This window comes from Lingula anatina, chromosome 2 (genome assembly GCF_051362555.1).
Source record: "Lingula anatina isolate TDL-2025a chromosome 2, LinAna3.0, whole genome shotgun sequence".
Taxonomy (NCBI): domain Eukaryota; kingdom Metazoa; phylum Brachiopoda; class Lingulata; order Lingulida; family Lingulidae; genus Lingula; species Lingula anatina.
The window spans coordinates 38,908,909-38,926,498 of NC_141768.1; the positions used below are offsets into that span (position 1 = coordinate 38,908,909).

The following is a 17,590-nucleotide window of genomic DNA, read 5'->3' on the forward strand; positions in this document are numbered from 1 at the left end:
AGTGTGTATGTGAATATCAGAGTAATCACACCTCGCAAGATCCCAGCATATAGCTACGTTAATTTTCCTGAACATCATTTCATCATTTTGGATGTAGGGGTGTTGTTTTCATCTGGCTCAAATATGACTAACCCTTACTATTTCTAGAAACCCCGCTTCTACTCTTTTAGAACCAATGAGGTAACCGCGGGAGGAGTTAGAGGAGTTGAGAAGGTGAGCCAGACGCTAAAGGTGAAACGCTGGAGTGTCGTATTGCGATACCTTTCATCGAAAAGCATAAAAAAAAGTGACTGGCTCTCGGAAAGTGACAGGAGGCCCCCGAACGGTTCAGAATGAGTTTTAGTTACGATCAGTTTGCTCACTTTTTTATTGAGACGGATATAGACCACAGCGGCTCTTTGGACATCGGGGAGTTAATTAGTCGACTTAGAGCTGGTGGTTACAAGGGATCTCAGTTGCAAATCCAGGTAAGCACTTGAGTTACCTGTGCCATCGAATTTCATACCTACTGTGGGTGGTTGTGTGATAACAGATCTATGTATTTCTGTGTGTTATCAATATATAGTAGTACCTGAATTACGTTGTATTTATTTTATCTGACTATCTGTGAAGTACCGGTGTCTACGTTCTATATGAACGATATAAGTAGACACACACACAGTGTTCATGTAGCTTGATGTTCAAATGTTCCTAAACAAAACCTTGCATCGGGTCAAAATGCTCCTATTGGTTTATGGTGAACGCCTAGTAAATGTTTTCTTGAACTTTACTGCCTGTAATGTATATGTGCATGTTTTCACAGGCGTACGTGGTATGTGCATACAGGCACAGTAGTAAAAGTCTGAATGCCTTATTAATCGCGTCCGAACACGACGCCGTAATATTTTTGTGCAATACAGTTCTTAGTATATAATTTGCATAGATTATTACGCAATCAAGAGAGCCCCAGAAAAGACTAACACAACCACACAACCCGTTAAATTGAGTTGTTGGGCCTCTTTTTACCTGTGATGTACGGTGTATAACTGGACCTGCTGGGATGGGACCTTTTTATATTCATGACCTATATAAGACACGTTATCTAGCTTATTACACATTACAAATAAGTTTGCCTAACAACATCACTATTTTTATCTTATGTGCAAAAAGTAGAAAAATATGAACATCCATGTATGGCAAGAACGCACGATTATGGTCCTCATCATTATATTATTTGCATATAGATTACAGGCTTATATCCGCGAATTTGAAGTCTGGTAAAACATAATATTGATCCCTAACTCCACCGCCGATTTTTATTTACCGAGCAGCGTGAAGGAAACAAATGATCAACCAGACAACACTTGGATGACATCGATATTGCAACTTTTGCTGTAATCTTGAGGTATTAATTATAAAATTAAACATCAAACTTTTGCTTTAGGCCAATATGTTGTTTTGCAAACCTCAGCTGATGTCTTTAATGTTGTATCATCAAATGGAAATAAAAATGTGTGGTCACAACCAAAAGTACACTGTATTGTATGAGTAACAATGCCCAAGATCCATGGTAAAAAAACAAATAACTATTTCTCTTCAATTTACCAATGACTTTAGATTGATAATGAATGGGGTTGGTTAAGTTATGGGTTTGTGCCAATTAAAAACTACTTTCTCACTTTCTACAGTCGACAGGTAATGCCGTCATCTCATTCAAATTTTTCTTCTAGAAAGTATCGTACTCAATATTTCGCACACATATCTGAACGCAACTAAATGGCTCAAAAGCAAAGAGTTATGTTATATAACCAAATGACCAAACAGTCAAAATATAAGGTTATTTCTTTCTTTCTTTCTTTCTTTCATTCTTGATTTGTTTTCTCCACCTTTTAAAAGTCCTGTGTTCAGGCTGTTTGTGCAACCGTGCAGCATAACAAAACAGACGTATAAATCATGTTTCTTGTGTGCTTCATCCATCTTCTTAATCTACAGACCCCAGACCCGCAGAATCACTTTAATGAATATTTTTTTCCTTTGAAGTGACGGGCGCTAACATGCTTCTTGCTCATTTGCTGGACAGCTACACCACCTTAAACAGTGGTCACCTCGGACGTCATTATCTAAATCAGGTTGTTCTTAATGAAGTCAGTAAGCTGCCATCTGAATATTAAAGAGTGCTGATATCATTTGTTTTACGCAGAATTTCGAAGTTAATTAGATTAAAAGCTTTATATTCCCTTTAAAAATAGAAAGTGTTCCCCTTGGGTTTAACGCGAGTGAGAACCATTAAGACGCGCTCACCGATTAATGAGTCGTTTTTTCAAAAGTTAAAATCATTGAGTTGCCATAAATGATCTTTCTAATATATCAATGTCCTCTCAGAACACACCTTTGTCTTAGGAACATCATAAATAGGTGGAGGCAATTACACTTGGTTTTGAGCCAGGATATTTTTGAGACAAAACCCCGAAGTACTTATAGCATGACCCCAAACGATTGTTCCGCTTTGCCGAGATAAACAATACTAAAAGCAGCGTGTTAAGTTTCATAACCTCTTCAGGGTACTACTTACAAATTGTAGGAAATCGACAATTCTTGCCCCTTTCTACAGCATGACATTTGAACTGCCAATTCGTTTAAAACACACTGTGATCCTGAGGCTATTGGAGATCTTAAATACTCTGACCCACATGTAACGCCCTGCCACTGGGCGCCTCCTGGATATCAAGAAGGGAGGTCAAGAGTGTCGGAAGCGCCATCCCAACTCCCGCTGCGAAAAAAAATGAGAGAACGGTGCACTTTGAGGCAAATGGTAGAGTTGAGAACTTGAAAATTGCTTCTGTGAAGATCAGTGTGTGTCTTTCATCCAAGTTACGGGGTGAATTTTTAGCATGCCCAATCCCCCAACCAACCATACTGTGAAGTACATGTATATATATATGTTCCTGAGCAACAAAGATTATAGTACGATGTTCTCTCAGCATGATTCCGCAAAATTAAACATTATTGCAAGATAATTCAAAGACGGCGAGAAGAGCTTACAAGATAAGTAACATGTAGAAATTCAACGTTTATTAAAAGTGTAAAATCGCCGTGTGCATGTACTTACATCAAAAAGTAGGTTCAGTACTTATTGCATACATCAGCTTATGAGCCCAAGAGAATATACGATACGACAGCCTAATCTACATGTCTATTGATTTTTCATTTCAGTTTTGTGAATACTTAGTTTTTAAAGTTTCCTGTAAAGATATTACGTTTTTGTCTAGTGTAAAGCTGTTAAAAAAGCTTGATTAACTTTTAGTAGCTAGTTTATCGGTTAAACGAGCAAGTTTATCTGTTAGTTAATTGCAAGACCTGTTTATGCACAGTTTAACTCTCTAATGTGTGATTTATATTTCATTTAAACAAAAAGAAAATAATAAGATATAAAAAAATGCAGTCCGTTGCGTTAACCCGATTAGGATAAGTTTACCTTCGGCGTTTGCACCTCGTTTCTCTGCCTGAAATATCCAATAAACTTAATTACACTGTGTTTTTGGCCACAAGGAATTCTCACCATGACAATTGTTACACTTAGAAATGCTATTATATCATTAATTGGGATCATCTACCCCAAAGAACTCGGTGTATATGCACGAAATTGCTTAAGGCCATGCCGATTTAACTATCTGGAGTACTTATTGTGGGAAAAACAGACCCAAATAATTTGTTACTAATAGCATCGCGAGAATATCCCGAATTTTAGGCAGGTTAAACTGCAGCCCCAAACAAATCTGAAGGGTTTTACTATACATTTTAGGGAGCCCCACATAAATTTACGATATAATATATACATAAAAAAGTCACTCCTCTTAAGACTGTTATCTCACTTCCAGTACTTGGAGTCCTATTCTGCTACTCTCCCCATCAACGTGGTGTAGAAAAATGGACATCCCCGAAGAGTTTGTTGGACAAGTTACAAGAATCATGTACTGTCTGCTATTTACGGAATTCTTCTTAAGTACCCTTTATACTGCATAGCTCAAGTAACAAGTGATCTATAAATTGCCGAGAAGAGAGAGATAGATAGAGAAAGAGAGAGCCATATAGCCTATACCCATTCCACCACCCTTCACTTTGAGGTGTGTGAACAAATACCTGGATGAAAACCGAAGTGTTGGTGAACAAATGAATTTAACACTGAATGTATGTATTAATTATGCCAAGATTGTAGAACATTGTGTTATGGTTCCCAAAAAATATAATAAAACCCTTCAGACTTGTTCTTCGAAGCGCTAACTTTCATTTGCTCTTCGGTGAAGTGATAAATAAATGAATGGGAGAAGGAGAGAGACAACTGGTCATTCTCTCAAAGAAACGACTTTATAAACAATATGAATTCAACGTATAGTAAAAAAGAATTATCAGGTAAGGCGCCTAAAAACAAGTCATTTCAACATAAAATTCTTATGAGTCATGTAGCCCCGCCCACACCAGTAAATGCATCAGTTGTGCGCTAAAGGACAGTTAACATTAACCTACACAATTCCCTTTTCTCGCTGGCATAATATAGGTCAGGCTGGAGTTTTACCGAGTCCAGCTTTCCTATCGTATTTCACCCTTTCCGAGGGATTAGCCAGTATAAACAGTAAATAGACCGGTAGAATAAAGTACCAAGATGAGTTACGAAAAGTTCGAGGGATTTTTCTTCGAAGCCGATGAGGATAAAAGCGGACAAATTGATATCGATGAGCTCATTAAGCGTCTCAGACGAGGTGGCTATAAGGGAACAACTGAGCAAATTAAGGTAAGAGTAAACACGTTTGGAATATTTCCAGTAGACCATATACGCATAGCGTCTACACAGTCTAGCACACCCCTCTAAAGAAAATCTGCGCGTGTCATTTGTTTGTTTGCTTGAATGACTATCTTGCATTAAGATTAATCCTTAAAATACATGCGCGCCATATTTAACCACGTGGCCGTCGTCTGCGCATAGCGTCCAGTGGCAGTATAATAATGTGTAGACATAGGCAATATGTTGAAAACTGCAATGAATGCAATTTCTCTTCTTTGGTGTGATGTTTTGTAGCGATTATACTAGTAAGTTGAGATCAAATCTATAATCACGATTTATCCGTCTTCATTAAGTGACTTCTATCAAAAGGACGATATCTCTACCAGTCGGCTTTTAAGTCTATGGGCCTATTTTAACCCACGTCTCATTACCATATATTATGTGAAGAATGGCTGCCTGGTATATTGTGTATATGATTTACCTTTGTAGAGAGCGTTTGGAGAGGCGGACACCTCTGGGGATGGCTTGATATCTTTTGAAGAGTACATGACTGCCATGGGCTTTAAGCTCAAGCTAAAACACAAGTAAGTTATTTACCCCGATTCTCTGACAAATAAACAGTTCTCTTTTAGCAGAAAAGACAAACGTCAATAAAACGAGAATTATAACAATATATAAAGGAAATAATTTATTATGAAGTAATTCTGTTTTAAAATATATTTTGAACTTAATAAGCACTCTGGGCATATGGTTTTACCATTTATGGTAGCATGAGAGAGTAGTGTGGTATGGTAGGTTTTAATAATTGATGCCCATATTTAAATTGAATCGAGGGAAGGAGGGAAATGACTGCCCCCCCCCTACTCCAGACGCCCCCCCCCCCCCCCCCAACCTCGCGGGTCAATCTCCACGCGCGTTCTTCGTACACCTCCACTTCTACATACTGCTGTACTTGCAGTAGCAGATTTATTTCACTTTGTGCTGCAAAATATAGCACGAACATTTGTACCGAGCAATCGATCACATTAATGTGTATTGGCCATCCCGCAGTCGTTGTAGCATAAGCAGATAAATTATATGAACTGAAAATAGCACAAAAATGCTGAGAAAACAATATGATAGACAGCCATATTGTGGTAGCTATTCTCGCACCCGCTAACATGTGTGCGTGGGTTTTGTGGCCTGGCCTGGGTCCGCGTCGGTTTGGTTTCCCTCCCGTATTTGAAAACGTGTATTTTGTCATACGAGTAGGAGCAGACGATTTTAAGTTTGATAAGGCAGTGTTGTTTTTATAGCGAAGAAGTAATAGTTTCGTTATCTGTTGATAGGCGATCTCCGACTTGTTCTTTTGCGCTTTGCATTATATGTGCAATTATATTGTCTTTTTATCGTGTTTGTGTTACTTTTTTGACCCAGCGGACGCATCGTCAAGGCCATTGATTGGCTGCCCGGCGACAATAAGATCTGTTACAGTTCACGGTTGCTACACGCAGACATGGCGATTTTGTGAAATTGAAGACTCGTTACTCTTTGTTCAGCGGAGTGATAAATATGCCAAAGTGTTGGTTATCTAACTATCTCGTGAGAGGGGGCGTTAGCTGAGGTACAGTGTAGTGGCAACAAGACTGCTGTGATATCTTAATACCGCAGATTGATTTAGAGGACCATTATTATCCACGTCTTTAATTGAGAAGCTTTAATTCTCGCCGACGCTTGTTGACAGTATAGCTTGACATACATGTACCGGACCGTACAAATAGAGCCTATCTTAAAGACACGATAACTGACAGTACACGTGTTTGAAAATCATTTTCTTACTGTCATGGATTGGTGACCGTCCTGGCGTTTGCGTGTAGTTAAAGTAACCAGTGTAAGAACGTATTATTAGCACTTATATCTGGTATTTAGACACCCAATATGTATTCAGGATCGGCCTTCGGGTATTCTCGTAGTGTACCTGTTATTTTAAAATTTACCACACACGTTCTTCTGTGTACTTTCCATGGTGATTATTATATATGTCTTTCTTCATAACGCAATTTTCGTTTGAGCTCATCTGAGACTACCTCTTCGTTATCTGCTAATGTATCCGTTGATTAACTTACGTATATTGCCCAATGTCTTTAGAGAAACATATTGCTTTACCGTTATGTACATGTACATTGTACCTGTAGCCTACATGCGGTACCCTTCCGCCAATTTACCTTCTCAGCGGTGTTATTATGTTAGAGCTTCCAGTTTGAGTTTTTAACCCCCCATTTCGATTAAAACTATTTATCAGTCCACGGATGTACCCTGCCTCGCATTAGTGGAATCGATTGATTTAAATGTTATAGTTTTAATTGAACAAGTATTGTCACACTGTTGAAACCCACATTGTTGTACACATGTAACACTGACATCCATTTTAACCGAAGATTGAATTATATCTTTGCAATGTCTTACATGCACCATGGTCGTTACAAGTACCACTGCAAATGCTGTTATATTGCATTGGTGTAAGTTTATAACGTATATTTCAGAGGAGTAGCTCTGTGGAGATGTCTTGATGAGTTCGACAAAGAGAGAAACTGGCAGATAGAGTACCAGTCGCTTCCTGGCATCTTCTTCACCAGCGTGAAGAAGTACTTCACCCACGATGAAATGGAAAAAATGATCGAAGTCGGAGACAAAGTGAAGAATAGATCCAACATGATAGATATGGCCGAATACCTTAGAGAGGTAAGTATGTGTGTAATTTTGTAATTTTGAATATGCTTTTTTACAAAACACCTTGCAATTCGTTTGCTGTGATAGCTCTTAAGGGTGGATTAATCTGATATGGTTCTATTTGACCCTTTGTTTTTTTTTCTTTTTATCACTTTTAGCTCAAGGTCTCTTAAACATAATGCACGAAATTCACTTTGTCATGATATCCGTTTCAGTTGGCCAAACTTAAAATAATTGAACTGGACGACATTCCTTTCCCCCAAGCAGAAGTGATGGAGGTAGTTACCAGTGCTACCACTGCTGGAGTTGGAGCTGCCCCAAGCAGAAAACCTGCCGCTAAACCTGCTGCAAAACCTTCCTCCAAACCCAAGAAGAAGGGCTCTGGTCCTACGGAGTCGGCTGCTGCTAGAGCCGGTAAAGATTTCATAAAAGTGTTTAATTATTTACACCTGTTGCTCGACTGAGGTTATTTGTGTGTTTACTAAAAATGCAGTAGGAAATTGTTAAAGGAAAAAGTAGTCCTCTTTCGTTACTGCACTTGCGGCTTTAAAGGAAAGAAACCATTCCTGCTGCAGGTTTTCGCAATTTGACTCAGGTGCGTTAGAATTATCTTGACAACGTTAGAAATATGCGCCAGAAAAGAGAACTGTCAATAACAACTGGTGTGTTAACCTCATGTATACTCAGGGTTTCCATGTAACGATATTTTGAAGTAATCACCGTGTTTCCTACACCTGTTGTAGATTTGGGGACAAAAGGCAGAACAGACGAAATTTGACACTGCCGCGTACATCTTTTGATAGAACAAAATGACGTAGGCCTTCTATTTGATGCACATGACATTTATTAGACCGCATCTTCTTTCAGCCAATAATATGTCATCGCATGCGGCATGGTTAGTGATAAGGAACAATTCCAGTTTCCTTATCAAAAGAAATGGCGCCAGTTTCACCAGAGTAAGTAACCACCGCTCTCAACGTGTAGTCACGTGGTCACCTGGTCCACCAATGCGGTTAAAAACGGGTTTGTCGGGAATAGCCCATAGACTGCCTCGTGCTCAGGGTCGTTTGGATTACATATGATTTAATGAGATAGATATGTTGAATATTGTGCAATGAAACCCATATCTAACTCATAGATTGACTTAGATACTTTATGAACAATAAAACTAGATAATATAAGTTAGGAAATAAAATACCAATATAGATGATATTGGTGTGCTACAATTTCTCCTCAGGATTAATGGCATTTTAATATGTGACATTAATAGTTGTGCTGCACTGCATGTCAGAGTTACTTGGCAGTAAAATGAAGATGAAAGTTCTCACTTCAGAATACAGAAAGGGACGCGTTATGTAATGCGAAATGTCTTTCAGGAACCCAATAACTTGAAGAACCGAAACTCGTTCCGATACAATGGGTTGATCCACAGGCAGACTGTCGGTGTGGAACCCGCTAAGGACGGCAAAGGAATGGTGCTTCTCACGAAAAATAGCAAAGGTATGCAACAATGAATACTGATTTAGTCCGTTCCACTGACTTCCAACACTCGGCTTCTATATCACCATTAAAATAAGTCTTATGTAGTCAACTGTCTTATGTAGTCAACTGTCTTATGTAGTCAACTTATCATGTAGAAGAGTGGAGCTGATAGAGGCAATGCTTGGTCGTTCATTTTCAAAAGATAATAATAATAATAATAATAATAATAATAATAATAATAAAGATGAAATTGTGATTGCTCATGTTTTGCAGTTTCATATTATTCAAGGTTTCACAATTGCTTTTTTTAAAACTTAAATTACAGTATTTGTATTGAAATGGAAGTACACTTTATTATGATGGTAATTTGTAAAACGAATCCTTTTCTTTATGTTTTGCAAAGGGCTGGCAATGAACATAATGACAGTAACCTTTTAACATCAATGCAGGTTTCCAAAAGCCCTCGAAGAGCTTTAATCGCGTGGAATTGAAGAAAGGGGCCAGACGTACGATGAATACAATCAGGAAGACACTCAGCGGAGGCAGATACCGCAAAGAGCTAACAATGGTACGTAAAATACCCATTTAGATGCTGAGGCGGATCCAGAGATATTTTTGACAGTCTTCCAAATTATCCTTGTTGATCCATCCTCCATTTTTGACCGTCTTCCGAACAAAAAATTAAGATACCATCAATATAAACTTGAAAAATTCTGACCGTCTTCCGGAAGACCCAGAAGACGGCCTCCTTCCGCCCTTGAGTCAGGATACAAATATCGAAACGCGAACTTCCGTATCATCGACTCTGGATTACTGTTTCATCGAATCTAATAAAATTAATGTTCCACTTAAATTACAAAAACGCGTTCCTAGTTTTCTAGTTACTGATTTCCCGTTTGTCCCAGCCTGGTCTGGCATTTTGTGGATATGACATATTCCATTGTTGTTCCCGCACATTATACAGGCCATTCCATTCATTTTAAAATATTTAAGCTAATCATACTACATTGCAATGAATGTCCGGGTCTTTTGAAATAAACATGCATTACAGTTAGAAATATTAAACATTTATGTTTATTATACGGTCTGTGTGTAATATACACATACATCGATTATTTGTAATATAGCGGTGCATTGTACCCAGAGCAGCCTTATTTAACATTCATGTCACCCTATTAACAAACAGGACAGGATCATGAGAAGATGTTACACCACAGAACCACTTGATGGCTGCTCATATACATGCACATAATTTTTGCATGTGCATGTTGAGCAATGTTTTTATTGGTTATTAGATAAGAATACAGTACAAACAGCAGTATTAATATTAGCAAAGCAAATTTATTTAATTAATGTCATTGGAGAATCATATATTCATCATTGTGAGGAAAATGGCGCTTCACTTTTTGCTTATCTTTATTGCTGAACAACAGCTCCTTTTCACGCGTAGTTTCTTACATATATTTCAACTATCTACATGGTACATATCTCATATTTTCAGTATGCTCTCATATTGGTTTATTGTTTCAGGATGCAATGCGACGCGCCAGCGCTATTTTGAAAAGCCAGCAACCACGGGTCACCAAGCAGACGAGACAAAAGAAAAAGTAAAACCACGTGACAGCACTTGCCGATAGCCTACTTGGAAGCACCTGCCTTGCAGATTCTCAGTACAACAATGAAGTGAAAATATGAAACTGTCTTGTGTATTTTAAATGACAACTAAGAGAATAAGAAAAAGAAATAAAGAAAAGTAAAACAAAGGAATCATTTTCATATATTTGAAATAAAACTTTAACCCTTGGATAACTTAACTGACTGTAGGAAGGTTAACGAGTATTTTGCGTGACAGCAAACCCGTCGTTAAATATTTATTGCAACAATTTATTTTAAATTGACCATGGGACTAAAATAACTTTTTGAATTTGGTTAACGCCAGAACTAGTTTTTTTTTTTTTTTTTTTTTTTTTTTTTTTTTTTTTTTTTTTTTTTTTGCCAGATGCATTTCGTCTGATAGCTAATTGTAGTTCACAGTTGAGGCGTGGTTGCTGACAATTCTAAACTAAATATGCAATCATGGCCACAGCTGCATATGCAAATCCTTACTTTGGGGTGTGTCGCTTATATAACTATGGCGTAATTTTAACACATGGCGAAATGCTGTTTCGAGAAACGAATGTCACGTCTGTAGGATGCATCTCGCCTTATCGTAATGCCTGCCTGGTAGAATCAACACGGAACGAATGGAAGAAAAGTGGATGGGAAATAGCATGCCATTTACAGCTGTAGACTTAACAGTAAGTGGCAAAATTGCTTGCGAGGAATCGTTCATGATATCACATCTTCCTCGCGTATTTGTTGATAAAGCCTTTCAAATACATTGTCGCAGCCGAGTCTCTCCACTAAGAGCGCTGCATTTTAAGTTTGGACATCGGCGTGTCCGACTGATGTCAGTTGCTATCTCTCGCGGATAAGACACCTATCTGACCACGTATTTTGATGTTTGATAAGCCCAATTTAAAGTTCTTTTTACATGTATACCGAATGCTTAGTCAGTGTTACTGCGTTTAGTTTGATAGAGAACAAGGTATTGCCCACCAACAAGTCTTCTTTGACCGTGGTACATGTAAGGCCTATAAGCCTTAGATCGCAAAGAAACATAACTTGTCCATTAATCCCGATAATACCGTATTATTAATGTTCGCGATATTATTTTGTAATTTTGTAAGAAGTTTTAAATAAAAATGAAAAAAAAAACTAATATCCATACCTTACGTGGATGAAAACATTGTCAATAACGTGCTCCAGATACATGTAAGATTAAATTTTGAAATGTGTATGATGTCATGCCGTTAACTAATTGATGGACGCCCACTCCACGATTTACAAAGCACTTTACGTCAGATATATCTTAAACTGTCTAACAGACAGACACAGCTATATAGGCTTAAACTGGATGAATAGCAGAATGCTATTTTTATGTACAAAATTCTTTTTTTTAGTTAAATAATGTTGTTGCAAAAAACTATCGGCAAAATAGTTCTAACAATTGTAAAATAGTGACAAACTTCTGAACACAAGATTGTTTGGGGGAGACATTAAAATAATAGTGAAAAAAAGCAGTTCACTCGGAATCACTGTAGTCTATATCCCATTCTGCCCATGACCATGTCATGTCAAAGCAAGTAAAAACTTGGCACTAGTTGTAGGAGTAAGCCCAGTAGATGGAAGGATATTTTTACACCTGTACGCATATCGTATACGGTATATAATCAGATGGAACATTATTTACAGTGTGTCGCTCCCAGCCTGTCGCCGAAGGCTGGGAAGACCATCTAACACGCATGCTTAAAAAATGGTGACCTTATCACTTCCCGAGTCAACTATTTTACGCATACTACTACATTGATAGAATAATGTCAGATTTACCGCGCTCCACAGTCATTTGTCATTCTGAATAACCACCCACATCAATGCTTCATACCATAACCCTTATAAAACTGAGGCCTGAAATTAACATCTAGGTCATACTTTAGTTCATGCTGCACTGAGAAACAGGTTTGTTGGACATAAATACCGGGCTACATTCAACCGTGTCACCGCGGAAGAGACCGATTTGTCCTTGGCAGAGTAGGGCAGCGAAAGAAGAAGCCGGCGAGGTTGTTGGAAGAAAGGGAATAAGTTTTAACCAGGGGGAATAAAACGTTTTGGATTTTCTGTCAGTAAAACGTGGCAAAATGAGCAGCCAGCTAACGTATGAGGCTTTTGCTGACTTTTTCATCAAAGCCGATACCGACAGGAGCATGGAACTTAGTATCGATGAATTAATCGAAAGTCTATCAAAGCATGGTTACGTGGGCAAGGAGCAGCAAATTAGGGTAAGGCAACGCCTTTCAAATCACACGTATCAGGGAAACACTGAATTTGCAGTGCGTAATTTAATTTCCATATTAAAGCAGGTATGTCCTCTAAAAATGTCGAATATAGCACTAACGTAGCTTCATACCCACATGCATTAATATATTCAAATATTAAATGATAATTCTATATCTAATTCGATTCTAATTCTATATCTTATAAAAGCAGGTTTTATTTATGATAGACACACTGTATAGAGTCTTTAGGACTTTTTATCAATCCTTATGCATTAGGTCGCACTCAAAAAGATAAATAGGAAGTGTCAACAGTTTTAAGATGGAAAGATAGACCTTATTTTAAGAAAGCGTCATCATCCAGTGGCAGTGCCTGGTGTAAAGAGTTCTCTTAAATCTCAAGGTAATAACAATGCAATATTATTGTCTGCAGTAATTTCCATTAAGCACAAGTGAAATATTAAAACCTATATATGTATTGTAGGCCTATGTGACCTCTTAATGCCAGCCGTACCTATGTTCTCACATAAACGCTGGTGGCAGTCACCAATTCATTCAACTTTCAACCTTCAACCTTCAATGACATTTGACTGTTGGCGAGACCATTTTTACAATGACTATGAACTAACGGTATATTCTATAACGTACGGTGCTAAAACTACAAAGAAAAAATAATATAGGTTTAGATTGATATTCAGACAATATTATATGATTAAGGTATATAATCAGTCACTTTGGGTGACTACGTAGCCCAATGCATTCCAATGTAAGGGAGGAGCTCGAGGTTTTAAAAGACACATATTTCATACCAGGAGCCTCAGTTATCGAGATGTACATATATGAAACAATAACCAAGTAGTTACATATTTTTACCCTGGCAACACCCTCACAACCACGCCCGTTATTAGAGACCCACAAGACAACTACCGAATCTTTCTCTGAGTACTTTAACCCCGCCACAGTGCTGCACTGATCTCCAGCATTTGACCAGCGGTCAACTGAGGCCAATGCCGTGCCTCGAGCTGTGGTGAAACCTAACCTGTGGCTTTCTGTAAAATGACCACTTGTTGATTATCTGTACCGAAAATCACTATGATGGGGATTTTTTTCCCTTTTTTATAGACGACAGAAAGATGACAGGTTCATGCTGGACTTGATTGATTATACAGTATGTCCACCTTTGACTTTGGGTGATAATTTTTAATGTTATCATATATTTTCAATAGCGCCTTCCACCCGGTCTTTTTGCAGAATATTTCCCCATCTATGCTAATAATGAAAGTGGAAGATACATGTTTGATTATTATTCATTTCGGTACAAGTGTCTTTTATTTACTACACAGCAAACAGAGCATTATTATAACGTTGCCATAACTTTTATATAACCAATATGTCATATATATGTAACAATAACGTAATGTAACAATAACGTTATAAAACGTCCGGTGTTTGCTGGGAATGACCTTACGATATATCATGTAACCATGGGACTAAAATAACTATTTGAATTTGGTTAACGCCAGGTGCATGTTGAGTGGATTGAAATATGTAGTGAATACGTCTCATACAAACACGTGTCGCCACTGGGAGGATCGAATGCCAAGACCGGTTCTTTAGCAAATAATACAGCAATATCATTTGTATCAAAATATCCACTTGAAGGTCGTGCTTTGAAATGGGATTTAAGTTTTGGAAATATATACCCAGACACGAGCTGTTTGTCTCTTTCTCCTCACAGCGTGGGGGCGACAAAACGCGTGTTCGTTTACCCGAGGGGACGTTGAAGTAAAATAAATTGTCTGGCCAAGGTGCACACCGGGCCTTTACTGTTTAGTAAAACCTCTGATACTCTTACACAGTATTATTTTTTAGGTTACTTCCCCTGGTAATCTGGCTAGGATTAGTCATATTCATTAAAATCATTGCATCAATATTTTATAATGTCATAGGCCTACTTTTTTCACTTCAATCATTTAGTGGAAAGAAAAATGAAACGCATACCCAATTAATTTAAGTGACGTTAAGATGCAGAGAATATAAGTCTGTGTACAAAGTGAAAGTCTGTATTTTCCTAAGTACTTGTACGTGCTGGACTTTGAATGCTAGAATGTAGTATATTGGGAAACTCTCTTGCTGTCTGCCATTATAATTGACTATGCATCAATCATAAGATAATACAACCGACATTAACACTATAGATATATTGATCAATTATTTAATGACAGGAATCGACTGGGTATTACTGTCGTGTTTTTTTCATTTCATAAAGAAATTAACTCTCAAATCGTATAGCAAAAAAGTCAATAGATTTTTGTAGTCAGCACACAGGACGTGAACAATGCATGGACGTCTTTAGTCGAGGTTTAAGAATGGTCACAGGTCAGTGGAAATCACACCACTGCAAGGAGCATACAGCTGACCGTACCACAGTGGCCAGGCATCATGAGGTATATGATACAAAACTCGGTGGAATCCAGCAATTCGTATCAGTCAAGCGCACATGGTCAACCACCCGCGTGCCGGCGACGTTTGAAGTGTATTTTAAAAGATTTCATGCTGACACGACAACATATTTTTTTGCCTCTGGAGCCTTACTGATAAAGGGCTACTGTCAATGAATATGTCGCTACTGTATAACTCAAGAAAACAATTTCATCGCCATGCTTAGGAATGTAAGATACGTGCCTTGAGTGAAAAAGATAACCCAGACAGCTTTCGCATACTACGCGAATGCGTATCTCAGTTTTACGTTAAAGCCATTACACTATTTTATATGTCTCGACTGAGATGGGCTGTGGCATCCAGCCACACAAACAATACACGTGGTTTCAGAGGTCACCTTCATGCTGGCAACACCTTGTCATTTCAAGCTTGTCCGTGATATATGTACCTGTACATTATACATATATTATGCATGGATCATATATGGAAATGTTTTCCAATCCAGTTTATATAGATATTGAATGGGTTTGAAAAGCCTGTGGTATGAGAGGTGGGGCGCATAACTTCCTTTCCCAGATACGAGTATTTGCTTGTATGACACCGTATTTGAAGAGTGGTAATATCACTTGAGAACATGAAGGGTTCGGTAACCATAAAGCGACGGGGTATTGCACAGATCAGCCTATTCTCCGTACTTTTAGCACGACGCATACTGTACTGTACTCACTATGCCCAAGGAAAGAGCGAACAACTTACGCTATTTTTCTTAGGTTTTAAGACTTGATGAAAAGAACATGCGAAACAACTAAAATGCCTGCTCCACCCAGATATGAAAAAGCAGGTTAGCAGACAAGTCTACGTTTGTCATGTTATTATATAACGCGCGTTATTTGCCGCATACCTATCAATAATGTATGACTTGCTCTTATGAGATTCTACTTTTATATACCGGTGCGTGTACATTATCAGTGTATGATTTAGTTAGACATGTAATAATACAAACCGTACGCATTAAACAGCGATTTAAAACGAGTTATAAATCTTTGCAGAGGTTTTTAGATATAGATCTTTGCGTACATTAAAATCTGCAATACAGCGACAATACTGCACTGTCTTTACACTATATGGAACTGAGAATGACATTAATTATCCACAGAGTGTAATTTAAGAATCTAGGTCAAAGTTTTATTGGCTCGGTAACAAGACGGATATTAAACTTACAGTCAGACCTGTTTTTCAATGTAATGCTTTTATATAGGGAAGTGTACATATGGATTTGTCTAGAATGTGTACTTTTTGTTCAGAGTCCCGCTGTGTAGGCGTAACATACACGCCACTTTTAAATTGGGGTCAGATTCCCGGTCAGGGACAATAAAGTTCACGACGGCCTTGGGAAAGACTAGTTAACAGATAGTGGTGTGAATGCTATAGTTGAGAATATGATGTCACAATCATCACACCCAAGACTATTCATAGCTGCGATCCTGGGTCGTTTTTGTCAGAGCGAAAAGCCACATAATGCATTTTTCCCATGCGGGTATAAAATGCATCTGTTGTGGGGGCAAAAAATTATGACACTTTTTTTCTGGTTTATTTTTGACTGTAGAAATTTCACCTTTTTTCTTTTTTTTTCAGAGAGCGTTTAAGGATGCCGACACTGACGGTGATGGGCAAATCTCATTTGAAGAATACATGACTGCCATGGGGTTTACCCTTATCAAGAAACACAAGTAAGATCACAGCCTCTCACTTCATTCATTAGCAGACACTTTGTAGGTGTTAGGAATTTAGACACTTCTCACAGATCAGTGCTTTCGCATGTGCAATGCACGGTATACACACGCCTTGCATAAGCTGGTCTGCGTTATTGCTGTTCTAATTTCGTCACGTATTTGTTATAGGGATAATATGGGGGAAAGGTGCACGCGTTTAGGCCCTTTTTATCAATCACAGCTACACGCGTGCGTCACACACCCACGCACACACTCGCGCACGCACGCACGCACACACACACACACACACACACACACACACACAGTAAGCCATACTGCAGTCTGTATATGGTGGTATTTATGGAAGATTGTTATTGAAACGTAATCTGTGATATGAATTAAATATAAAAAATGAAGGTAAGCTTTTTTTTTTACGAGAGGCCGGTTGACCTCACCTAGCCATCAAGGTGATATATATTTTTCTGTCAGTTTCAACTTGATGTTCCGAAATATCTTACTCTGTCAAATAGTCAATAAGTAGAAATAAGTAAAATAACGATGGAATTCTATGATAATCCGTCTAATATCACACCTTGAGGTCTCATGAGCGGTAG

At 38.2% G+C, this 17,590-nt stretch overlaps 2 protein-coding genes across 12 annotated transcripts in view; both read left to right on the forward strand.

Annotated features, from left to right (window-relative positions):
• The first annotated feature begins 33 nt into the window (after positions 1-33).
• The window catches only part of LOC106170766 (uncharacterized), a 29,165-nt gene continuing 11,608 nt past the window's right edge, over positions 34-17,590 (forward strand). For 4 of the 11 annotated variants that reach the window (XM_024075261.2, XM_024075263.2, XM_087006697.1 and 1 more), the window contains exons 1-2: positions 12,477-12,828; positions 16,900-16,994. In XM_024075261.2, the coding sequence (XP_023931029.2) occupies positions 12,688-12,828; positions 16,900-16,994 (236 nt within the window). In that variant the 5' untranslated portion in view covers positions 12,477-12,687. Of the gene's footprint in view, positions 468-12,474; positions 12,829-16,899; positions 16,995-17,590 lie in introns of those variants that run through there. The other 7 variants (XM_087006692.1, XM_087006693.1, XM_087006700.1 and 4 more) reach the window with 5 other exon arrangements.
• Positions 4,498-10,563, forward strand: LOC106170767 (uncharacterized). Its single transcript, XM_013550761.3, has 8 exons — positions 4,498-4,768; positions 5,249-5,343; positions 7,282-7,480; positions 7,684-7,882; positions 8,336-8,424; positions 8,845-8,968; positions 9,400-9,518; positions 10,481-10,563. Exons 1-8 carry the CDS (start codon positions 4,640-4,642, stop codon positions 10,559-10,561), a joined length of 1,035 nt encoding a protein of 344 aa, XP_013406215.2. The 5' UTR covers positions 4,498-4,639; the 3' UTR covers positions 10,562-10,563.

Coding starts and splice junctions, on each gene's coding strand:
- LOC106170767 (XM_013550761.3), top strand. CDS start 4,640: ATGAGTTACGAAAAGTTCGAGGGATTTTTCTTCGAAGCCGATGAGGAT. Junction 4,769..5,248: donor GAACAACTGAGCAAATTAAG/GTAAGAGTAAAC, acceptor TTACCTTTGTAG/AGAGCGTTTGGAGAGGCGGA. Junction 5,344..7,281: donor AAGCTCAAGCTAAAACACAA/GTAAGTTATTTA, acceptor CGTATATTTCAG/AGGAGTAGCTCTGTGGAGAT.